The following is a 12,188-nucleotide window of genomic DNA, read 5'->3' as shown; positions in this document are numbered from 1 at the left end:
TCTGACCCCAACACCCCTCAATTTGATGAGGACAAAAGAAACATTAGTCAAGTGCCTGGTTGTACTGTTGGGCAAATTCTTTAACTTTCATTTGTTCTGACTTTACATGATCAGTATGCCATGTCCTCCTACAGCAATGACTAAATCCTACACTGTGTCCTTCTCACAGATAATACGGGCCTTTGCTCGACTACATCTGAATGATGTGCAAGTGAAGCGTAGCCTGTTTAATCGACAGTTTGGAGAGGGACCACTGGCCAGGTACTGTAGGCAGAAAAGAGCTAAAGGTTCACATGCAGCAGCTAAATTGGTGATTGGTACAGGATCCTGGGCTGGATTTCCAGGATGTGTGAAGTTAGCTGGTTGGGGGAGGGAGGATGGGGCGGGGGCAGAGGGGAATAAATAACTAGCACTAGAGAAGAATGCATGGCTACATGAGGGTAAAAGCTGATAAGTCTCCTGGACTTAATGGGTTGCATTCTAGGATATTAAAGGAAGTAGCAACAAAGATAGTGGATGCACTAGTATTGAACTTCCAAGAATCCTTAAGTTCCAAAGTTCCAGAGGATTGGAAAACTCCCAATCTTTTTCAAAAAGAGGGGGAGACAAAAATAAGTAACTATTGGCCAATTAGCGTAACATTTGTTTTTGGGAAAATATTGGATGAAATAAAAGATTTAAAGCAGAGTTTTTAGAAATACATATTGTAATCAAGCAGAGTCAGTGTGGCTTCATGAGGAGGAAATCATGACTGACAAATTTATTAGAATTCTTTGAGGTGGTAACGAGTAGAATAGATAAAAGGAGCCAGTAGATGTAATATGTTTGAACTTCCAAAAAGCTTTCAATAAGCTACTGTACAAAAGAGTATTTAATAAGAGCCCATAGTATGAGGGTAGTATATTTGCATGGATAGAGGATTGGCTAGCTAATCGAAAGCAGAGAGTTGGGATAAGAGGGGCATTTTCAGGATGGCAACCTGTAACTTGTGGAGTGTACAGTAAAAAGTCTGACAACACCAGGTTTTAGTCCAACCGATTTATTTGATAGTAAACTCATTAGCTTTCGAGGTTACCCCCTTCGTCAGGTGACGAATTCACCTGACGAAGGGGGTAACCTCAAAAGCTAGTGAGTTTACTATCAAATAAATCGGTTGGATTTAAACCTGGTGTTGTCAGACTTTTTACTGTGTTTACCCCAGTCCAATGCCGGCATATCCACATCATGACTAGTGGTGTGCCACAGGGCTCAGTGCCAGGGCTACAATTACAATATATATTAATGACTTGGATGAGGAAAATGAATGTACTATTGCCAAGTTTGCGGAGCACAAAATTAGGTGGGAAGGCAAGTGATGACACAGAATCTATAAACAGATTATAGACAGGTTAGGTGAGTGGACAAAAACTTGGCAGATGAAATATAATGTAGGAAAATGTGAAGTTATTCACTTTGGTAGAAAGAATAAAGGACTGGAATATTATTTAACTGGAGAAGGAATGCAGAAAGCTTGGGGATAGAGGGATTTTGGGGTCCTTGTGCATAAATCACAAAAAGCTCACATGCAGGTTCAGCAGGTAATAGGGAAGACAAATGGAATGTTGGCCATTATTTTAAAGGGAATGCAGTATAAAACAAGACACTAGTTAGACCACACCAGGAATAGATTGAACAGTTGTGGTCCCTTTATCTAAGGAAAGATATACCAGTATTGGAGGCAAACCAGGGAGGGTTCACCAGTTTGATCACAGATATGGAGAAAATTTTGTATGAGGTTGAATAGGTTAGGCCTGTGCTCATTGGAGTTTAGAAAAATGAGAGGTAACCTTATTGAAATGTATAGGGTTCTCAGGGAGCTTGACAGGGTAGATGCTGAGAGGTTATTTTTCCTTGTGGGATTGTCTGGGAAAGGAGGGCACAATCTCAGAGTAAGGGGCCCCCATTTCAGACAGCAATAAGGAGGAACTTCTTCCTCAAGGGTAGTGAAGCTGTGGAATACTATAGAGGCTGGAACATTAAGTATATTCAAGGCTGAGATAGGCAGATTTTTAATTGGTGGGAGAACTGAGGATTATGGGGCAAAGATAGGAAGGTAGAGTTGGGGCTAATTACATCAGATCAATCATGATCTTATTGAATGGCAGAGTGCTCTCAGTGGGCCAGATGGCCTATTTCTGCTATGTTTTATGGTTTTATTCTATTAAAACAGCAGGTTGGTAAGCTGCTAATCCTAAACCAGCCATTGAGAGTTACACCACAAACACAACAGTGTCTAGGGAAAAGCTGTGTAACTGTTCAATCTGTTCCAGACTTGATATTGGCTAAAATTGGAAATCAAGTTGTGTCGCTATAAATATTGTCAGCCTCCTAACATCTTTCTGTTCTGGCTCAGAAACACGTAGAGCGATTCTCCCAAAAGTGCTGAACTGGCGGGAAAACTGTTCTAAATTCTGAATGTTTCGTCAGTTCAGCTTCTCACCTGAATCTCCCCACTCTGTGCACTGCAGAGGTCCCAGTCTTGAATATCATTAAAAACACAAGGGGGCGAGGCCTATTTGCACTGGAGTCTGACAGTTCTGGAACTCTGTGCATGCACAGTGGTTCCGATCAGTCAGACACCCCATTTGCTGGCCAGCCCGGGACCACACCAGTGCTGCCCCTCCAGCCCTCCACAACAATTTCCAAGCCAGCCCTGACACCCCTACCCTGTCCTGGAGCGCCCGATGCACAGCTCACCCACCCCCCAGGCCAGACCATCCTCCCCTCCCCCCACCCCCCAAGCTTGCCCCAATCACTGCCCTCCCTCCATCCCAGACCAATCCTATCTGCAGGGTGGCAGAGGGACCCCCTACCCCCACCGATCACCTGTAGGCCCTGCTCACAATAGGCCACGCCCCCTTGGCACTGCCTGATGCCCAATGGACAGTGTCGAGGTGCCCCTGGGCATGGGTACTTTGCCCCTTGGGTAGTGCCAGGGAATAGGCTGACACTGGCAGACTGCACATGCCCAAGGGGCACCCCCCCCACCTCCCACCACCCAGCCTCCTAGGGGGCCCCAGTTGCCATCTCCTTCATTTCAGCAGGGTCTCTTGCTAGTTCCCCGAACATGGGGAGCTAGTCTGAACCCCGCCAGAATGAAGTACTCCTGGCAGAGTGGGGGATTCAATTGGGACCTAAAAGGTCCTGATAATGAAGTAATAAACATATTTAAAACATATTAAAAATAGATTCAAATGACATCTACCTTCCCGCCGGTTTTTACCGTGGTCTGACTGGTGACTGTTCGCCAGCTCTGGGAGCTGCGCATGCAATCCCCACGCATGCGCAAATTCCTGTTTAAGGCCAGTGATCCCAACCCACCAGAAAAGTTCGTAATGGGAGAATCACGGTCACGATTTCCCATTTTCTAGCTGGTTTGATGTCAAATACTACCTGACAGTCTGTATTTTGCAGAATTAATTACTTGTCCATGATGCCTCTGTTAGCCATATTGATTAGTTATAAACAAATGTATAGAAACACATTAATATTTTAACATGGGTGTGGTATAGGTCATGTATTGAAATTCCACCATAGCAGAGTTTGAAATTGGCATCAGGTAATGTCCACTGGAAGCTACTAGGATCATCACTCAGGTGGCAACACTCACTCCTCACATGTCAGAAGATTGAACACTGAATTTGCAGTACTGAATTTGCACTGTCAGGGAAGTCATATTTCAGACAGGACATTAAACTGAAGGCCCATCTGCCTTATTGGGTTTAGAGTGGCATGGTAGCACTGCTGCCTCACAGTGCCAAGGACCCATGTTCAATTCCTGGCTTGGGTCACTCTGTGCAGAGTTTGCACCTTCTCTCCATGTTTGCATGGATTTCCTCTAGCTGCTCTAGTTTTCTCCCACACTCTGAAATATGTGCTGGTTAGGTGCATTGAAGCCTGGGCTGTGGTGACTAGGGGAATTTCACAGTAACTTCATTGCAATGTAAATGTAAGCCTTACTTGTGACTAATAAATAAACTTTTTAAAAAGGTTTCACAGCATTATTTTAAGCAAGACCATGGCTGTTCTCCCAGTCTCCTGACCAAGTTTTCCCTCAACATCACCAGATTATCAGATTGCAAGGTTTTACTTTATTACAATTAAACTTTACATGCCCTGGCTGTGAAGCACTTGGAAACATCCTAAAGACAGGAAAGAATCTAGAAATGCAATTCTTTTGTTATTTTACTGATGCCCTACCTGTGCTGGCTTTCATGTGATTCCAGTCTCCTACTAAATGGTTGGCTCTTAATGTCCTTAGGACAACTGGGAATGAACCTTACAGTCCAAATCCCAAGAACAAGTCTTTTTTAAATGTATGTTTGGCTCAACTGCTCGAGGTACTTCTGATTGTCCTTTAGTAGTCTTTTATTTTGGGAATAGCCTTTCTGCATGGGCTGTTTTTCCTTGTGATACTGAGACTGGGAATGGTGACTGTGAATAGGATCTATGCTTGTGCCATTACTGGAGAAGAACAGTGTTACACTTTTACCACCCGTATTTACAGAGAACAACAGCAGGTAGTTTTAAATTATAATCCGGCATCTTAAAACGTTTTTAACATTAAGCTGCACCATTACTAAACTCTAGTGAGCTAAGAATTCGTAGAAACCCTACAATACAGAAAGAGGCCATTCAGCCTATCAAGTCTCCATGTCTTACCCAGGCCCATCACCCTGCCCTAACCCTTCACCTGAGATATTTAGCATCCATCTAATCTACACATCTTTGGACAGTAAGGGGCAATTGCCAATCCACCTAATCTACACACCTTTGGACAGTAAGGGGCAATTGCCAATCCACCTAATCTGCACATCTTTGGTCTGTGGAAGGAAACCAGAGCACTTCAGTTCAGACCTGGGATTAATAGGAATTCATCTAAAAAGGCCTGAACTCTGTTTCAATGGAGTATTTACGTCTAGACCTTTCTTGTTTCGCTAAATCCAAGAATCATTAGAATTGGTTTAGAATTATTACATGATTCTTATTTCTAATAAGGGTGGTACAGTGTTTGGCACTGCTTCCTCATAGCACACGGGACCTAGGTTCAATTACACTTCAGGTGACTGTGTGGAGTTTGCACGTTCTCCTTCTGTGGGTTTCCTCCAGGTACTCCAATTTCTTCTCACACTCCAAAGATGTGCTGGTTAGGTTGTTTGGCCATGCCAAATTGTTCCTTTACATCAGTGGGTTTGCAGGGGTACAGGGATAGGGCGTGGGTGAGATTGAACATAAGAAGTAGGAGTAGGAGTAGGCCATCTAGCCCTTCGAGCCTGCCCCGCCATTCAATGAGGTCATGGCTGATCTGAAGTGGCTCAGTTCCACTTTCCCACTTTCTCCCCATAACCCTTAATTCCCTTGTCTGCCAAAAGCCTATCTACCCGTGTCTTAAATATATTTAGCGAGGTAACCTCCACCACTTCAACGGGCAAATTCCAGAGATTCACCACCCTTTGAGTGAAGGAGTTCCTCCTCAACTCTGTTCTAAACTGTCCCCCTCTTATCTTGAGGCTGTGCCCTCTAGTCCTGCTGTCCTTTCTGAGCGGGAAGAGTCTCTCTACCTCTACCCTATCTATCCCTTTCATTATCTTATAGGTCTCTATAAGATCCCCCCTCATCCTTCTAAACTCCGAGTACAGACCCAGTCTATTCAGTCTCTCTTCATAGTCTAACCCCCTCATCTCCGGTATCAGCCTAGTGAACTTCCTCTGCACTCCCTCCTAAGCCAAAATATCCTTGCACAAGTGCGGTGACCAAAACTGCTCACAGTACTCCAGCTGTGGCCTCACCAATGCCCTGTACAGTTGCAGCAGGACCTCCCTGCTTTTATATTCTATCCCCCTCGCTATAAAGGCCAGCATCCTATTCGCCTTCTTGATCACCTGCTGCACCTGCAGACTGGGTTTTTGCGAGTCATGCACAAGGACCCCCAGATCCCTCTGCACTGTAGCATGCTGCAGCTTTTTGCCCTTTAAATAGTAATCCCTCCTATTATTATTCCTGCCAAAGTGGATAACCTCACACTTGCTAACATTGTACTCTATCTGCCAGGTCCTCGCCCACTCGCTCAGCCTATCCAGATCCCTCTGCAGACTTTCCACACCCTCCGCATAATTTGCTTTTCCAATCATCAGTGCAGACTTGATGGGCCGAACGGCTTTCTTATGCACCAAAGGGGATCAGTGTGTGTGTGTGTGTGTGTGTGTGTAATATGTAAATAATCAATTGTTTTCCTCATTGCAGGGAGGCGCATAAAGCACTGAAGAGCCTTGAAAAGAAATCTGAAGATTAGAAAGTAGATTATCCATCCATCCAGGTCAACTAGGAGAAATACATTGGCACCCGAGACACCACCCTGGCATGCTGAAATATTAGGCTGACACCCTGCGAACACTGCACCGGCACATCGTCACACCACATTAGAACCTGAGACATCATACCTACTATACAAGGCACTACACTAGCACCCTACAGTGATACACTGCAATTCCCTATCACTCCATGTCGCCACATTGATGCCCAGAAGCATTACACATACAGTGCAAAACACTATAATGGTATTCTGAGGTGATGCACTAGCACCTTAGAGCGATTTACTGGCACCTCTAAAGCACCAAACTGGCACTCAGATGATGCACCCTGGAACATTTCACTGATGTGACAAATCATTATACTTGGTGTGTAATTGTACACTGGCACATTCATTGGCCCTGAGATACTGAACTAGCACTCCTCCAATGATACACTGATACCTGAGACATGAGGCAGGCACACTGCATCACCACAAGGGCACTGCAAGACACCACATTGGTGACAAAAACATTATACTTACACTGTGAGACACTACACTGGCACCCTGAGATAACGTACCATACTCTGAGATGACACACAGGTATCCTGAGACTTACACGGGCACCCCCAAGATGTTATATTGGGATACAGAGGCATTGCTGCATTGCATATACAATCATTTCAATTAGAGCTGATTTGGCTTAGTTTGGTTTGACCTCAAAACAGACCTGAAGTTTACAGCATTGATATTAAAAAAACTATGGGTGCTCTCTCTGACTGTGGCAACATCCCCATTAAGGTCTCTCAATTGTTTTATTCACTGTTTGAATACTTGTCAATATGGATGCACACAGATACATCCTACCTGTTCAGACTCTCAGAATTCCATCCGCAAATTCAGGGAGGCATTCTAATGAAATGGTGATCTCTTCAAGCCAAAATCATTTTCCTCTCTTTGTTTCTCCTCTGAATGCAGTGTGGAAGCATATCTACATGAGCTTAAGTGAGTAGATACTCACTTTAGCGATAATTCGCTTTGAACCAAAGAAGGATTGGTGGGTTTTCTTCTGAATGGTGAAAAGCTAGGAATGGTGAAAGAGCACAGATTTAGGAACTGAAGTAAAGGAATCAGTAAAAGCTAATGGACATGTATACAAATAATTCAAAAGGCAAATGAAATGTTAACTTCTATCTCAAAGAATACTAGGAATTTTTTTTTTAACATAAGCATTGTTCATGGGCTAAGCACCTGTCTTCCTTCCTTAGTTAATCTAGATGTGAGATTTTCAAGTAAGGTTAGTCAAGGGGGACCATGAGGCAAGGCTAAAACCTAACTTTGGAGCAGAAACGGGGTGGTCATCATGCTTTCAATACCAACTGACTTAAAGGGACTGATTGGTAAATTAGCAGGCACTGTACCCTTTCAGTCACTTCTTGTTCTCCTGGACAAAGCCTAGGGAAATGGGCAGAATACTGCAGTAAGTATAGTGGGTCTGGGATCCTTGAGTGAGATTTTTTTAATGAGAGAAACACAGATAAAAGAAAATGTTTGTTGAAATTGAGTAAAGTTATTGTGATTTAGTGGTAGAAGAATTAGAGTGCAACATCTGAGGAAAATTAAGTTAAAAGATGAGTTAGAAATTATGAGAGTTAATTGAGAAAAGAAAATGGGTAGTTTCATGGAAAGGTAGGAAAAATAGGGACAAAAGAATGAAGTAAGTATCTTGTCTATGAGTCAGTTTAAAGTATATCAAGCCAGTGAAGTGAATCAAAGTTCTGATTACTCTAAATTCTATCAAGAGATTAATTAATTAAACTCTCAGTTGCCAATGCAGGTAGGGATGATGTCTGTATTTGGACAGTTGAGTCAGAAGAGATGGTGTTTTTGGATTGGGTTGTGGATTGTATCTGGAAAATACATGTGGTGTTGACTAGGGAATCCCCTTTTCTTTTTCCTGAGGCACCTAATCTCTCAGTATGTTTAGAATTTGTCCCTGGTCCAATAAATCCTGTGACTATTAGTTACAAGGCGGGCACAGAATTACCAGATGTTGTTGATTGGAAAGGAATTAATGGGTTAAAGGATCCTACCACTCTATGTAGTTTTGAATGCAGGCTTAACTGGCCCCGTCAGTGGATAGTCTTGCGTTATTAGAAAATGCTATGCCATGAAAACAGAAGCTCAAGTCTTCACTAACAATCACAAAGAACCCCAAGGGGTCCTTTGTGTTTTTTTGAAAGGGTGGGGGAGGGGGATAGTGTGCAATGTGGTGTTGCAGAATTGAAAGAAAAAGGAACTATATTCTCTCAACTTACTAGGGAAATATTGTAAATTAATTGGCAAGATGAAAAAATGATTAGAAAAAAATCTGAGGTTGAGCTGATATTTGAGTAGTTTTGTATGTGTGTTTGTTTGAATGTAGATGGTTATTGTTGCATTAGATTGAGCAGGAGTTGTTAAAGCCTTTGTTCACGTGGAGTATTTATTGCAAGCAATAACTGCAATGCTTTACACTTTAACTTCAGAGGGGCTGAGAAAGTGTTAAACTGTTAAAATTTAAGTTTGAGATTTCTTGGATTTACTTTTGTTTTTGAGTTTGTTTACAGTTAGGAAGAAAGAAGAATGAAGGCCACTATTTTTCTGTTTTCTTTGAATGTTTTATTTTCATCCCAGTTTAAAACATTGAGTTTGAATGAAGAAAATGCTGTGGAATGAATGTTGGAGGTTTCCATTCGTGTTTAATAAAGTATGTGTAGATGTTTTTGTCACGTTGTTAGTTTTAATGTTCTTCCCCTAATTGTAATTTTACAAGCTTTCGTTTGATGTAGAGTTTAAAATCAAAAGGAAATTGAATCAAGTTAATTTTTGGAATTCCTTAGCCTTGAGTATAGTCAATGGCCATGGTTGTGCTTAAGAGATAGAGGAGATAAATACATAACATTATGTGGAAAAATACTTTGAGAACAATTTTTTTTGGAAAGTACATTGAAATTTTAAAATAAAAGCTGTATAACACCATAGAGTAAGAACGAACAAACGAACAAGCTCCCAAGCTCCTGGGTAATTTGAGAAAAATGCATAGCTTGAACATAATCCTTTTGCTCCCTTTGTATGAATGTACCACAACGAGCAAATGTAAATAAGCCACATTAGAAGTTTGAGTAATTACTTTAAATTGGCTTAGTGCAACTGGCAGCACACTTGGATTGTTCAGAAAGTGCTGCCCAACTGCTAAATCACATCTAACAGTAAACACCTAGTTTCAGATTTTAACATTTGTTAGAAAGGTCTAAAACCCAACCAGCGCAAAGAAGTAGTTTCATCAACAATACATGACCAGTAGCTCGGTGGTCCCATCTTCTTTGCTTATAACAAACAAGTGGGACAATGGGAGCTGATCACCAGTATAACATCCAGCAGTTGTTAGATCTACAAGAATCTCTTGACAATTTTTTTTGTTTTGAAACAATTTATATATTGTGTAAGTTATTTTGCTAGCTTTTTATGCCTTTTACTGTTTGTGTGATTATTTTACTTGTACCCAACTCTTGTTAGCTTTAGCCTGAACATGATGGTTTGCCCACAGTCTTTAATGCCTTTTGGTGAAGACAGAAGGCTGTGATAGGTATTTGATGAAATGTTTCATGGTTGAGGAGTCATTAGACTCTGGAACCACCACATTCATCTTCCAATAGGATGCAGGTTTTACTGCATCAGAGACACTGGCCTCTCTTATAGAAATAGTTATAAAAAGTGGGGTGGTGGAAAATAGAGGCTCAACTCATCATGGACACTCAAGACTAAACAGCTTGTTAGAACTCACTGGGCTCACATTTGAAGCAATAGTGGAACAAAACTTGTCAAAATATCTGCAACCCCAATGAGTCTGTGCTTTTAGGTGAGGAGACAATTAGGGGAAAGAACGGCAGGGGGAAACCAATCTCTTATTTAAAATTACAGAAAAAGTTAACACTGAATTCCAGAACAAGAGAAGTGGGGCACTGCTTCAGTTTATACTGGAAACATACATACAGGGTAGATGGTGCCAAACTCAATTGGCAGTCATTGTAAGTTAGCTCATTTCAGTCAGGTAGTCATTTAAAATTAGAATATCCTCTTCTAATCACCACTGGACCAAACAGTAAGCTTGTTGCTATCAGGTGAAGACTGGATTGGACCAGACTGCAATCCCTTTGAAGCATCATCAAATAACCTGCTGACTAAAAAAGGGAACATTTTCAAGATTATTGGAAAAGGAGAGTGGGACTAATTAGAAAGTTATTTCACAGAGCCAGCAAAAGTACAATAGTCTGAATGGGCTCCTTCTGTTAATAAGATTTTAACCACATCCTCAAGGCAAGCTCACAAATGAACAGTAACAATCAGGATTGTGGGGGGGAATGCACTAGGTAATGTCAGTTACTTGTGGATCTATATTTCTTTCGAGTTCTTAGCCAATTTCAATGTTTGACCAAGGGAGTGGACAATTGGCAGAATAATGACAGATATGCATTTTGCAGGCAAGTTGATAACAGCTGTGTGCTGAGGTCCAGATACTGTGTTCTAGTACGTTCTTCAATAGAATTTCAGATAATGGGTAAAACAAAACAAACCAAATTGTAACTCGAGTTACAATTAGAATGTTAGATAAAAATGATCAGAACATCAATCTCGCTCTTATAACTAAAAGATAATGATACTGTCCTCTGTATCATGTGGCAGACAATACCATCAGTATCAAGAATTGCAGCATCAGTCTATTACAGTTCATCTTCAGAAGGAACCTATTGTAATTCAGATGGTCACATTAGTTTTATCTGATGGAATTCGTAGCATTCAAATAAAGCTGCTATCAAGAGCTTTGATAAATAGATTTCTGGTCATTCAATGACCAGTCTGTTATACAGAGAAAGCCGTTCCAGGATCAAAGCATATCCACCAACTTAAAGCAGCCTTCCTGTTTGTTAGGAACCACATTGATAAATGTCTTGTAAAGGACTGCCCCTTTTGGAAGGCGAGAGATCATTTTCATGGCGTCTAAGTTGCGGGGTGGAGGGATGTAGATCTCCTTGGTATAACGGATGGTGCCATCTTCAAGAGCGACAAGAGTATTGTTCCGACCCTTTGCTACCTGCAATAAGAATACAGGTAAACGTTCAGTGTAAAGGCACTGCAACTTTAACTCTTAATCATATATTTCAGCAAACATTATTCAATTAGCAAAACTACAAGAGAAGGGAAAAGCAGCCATTATTCTGATCTCTCGGTGATCTCTACTTAAGGTGTGCACCTTTGGTTATCAGCGAGGGTAGGATTGGCTCTGCTGTGATATCCTGCTTGTCAAGAGCCTCCTAGGCTTACATATCAAGAACAGCCACTTGGGACAAAGACCTGGAGAATAGCTGGCACATGGCACTTTTAAGGATTACTCCAGCAAGAACTGGCACCCTCAGGGAAAACAGGAACAAACAAGTGGTAATTAACAAGAAACTTACATTTATGCAAGATGCATACATTATGTCCTCAGGGTCTCAAAAGCACTTACGACAATTACATTTGAAGTCCAATCATCATCTTAATGCAGTCAGCCAATCAGCGCACACCAGGACAAAACAACCAGAAAATTTGTTTTAATGTTGAGTCAACACTCCAAGAACTACCAAACTTCTCCAAATAGTACCATGGGATAGTTTGCATCTGCCTCGGTTTAAAGACGGAACAGTGCTGGTGCAAGCTCCCCTTGGTTCATCAAGGACCAGAACTAGACTTACCCCAAAACAATCTACACAGACGACAAAAGCAGAAAGGAATTTATAAGTGCTTTTCTTCATAGCAACTAGCAACTGGAGCATGGGTT

At 41.7% G+C, this 12,188-nt stretch overlaps 2 protein-coding genes across 2 annotated transcripts in view; one reads left to right on the top strand and one right to left on the bottom strand.

The window, feature by feature from the left end:
- Positions 1-10,943, top strand: part of LOC145356329 (protein HEATR9-like) — an 86,377-nt gene extending 75,434 nt beyond the window's left edge. Inside the window, exons 15-16 of the mRNA XM_080208947.1 lie at positions 170-261; positions 6,283-10,943. Of these exons, the coding sequence (XP_080065073.1) occupies positions 170-261; positions 6,283-6,331 (141 nt within the window). The 3' untranslated portion in view covers positions 6,332-10,943. The remainder of the gene's footprint in view (positions 1-169; positions 262-6,282) is intronic.
- Positions 1-12,188, bottom strand: part of mrpl27 (mitochondrial ribosomal protein L27) — a 39,922-nt gene that overhangs the window by 10,307 nt on the left and 17,427 nt on the right. The window contains exon 4 of the mRNA XM_080208948.1: positions 7,196-11,462. Coding sequence (XP_080065074.1) covers positions 11,256-11,462 — 207 coding nt within the window. The 3' untranslated portion in view covers positions 7,196-11,255. The remainder of the gene's footprint in view (positions 1-7,195; positions 11,463-12,188) is intronic.

This window comes from Carcharhinus amblyrhynchos, chromosome 21, assembly GCF_965287045.1.
Source record: "Carcharhinus amblyrhynchos chromosome 21, sCarAmb.v2.hapA, whole genome shotgun sequence".
NCBI classification, from domain to species: Eukaryota; Metazoa; Chordata; class Chondrichthyes; order Carcharhiniformes; family Carcharhinidae; genus Carcharhinus; species Carcharhinus amblyrhynchos.
Note: the sequence above shows the minus strand (reverse complement) of the source record. Positions and strands in the feature narration are given on the sequence as shown.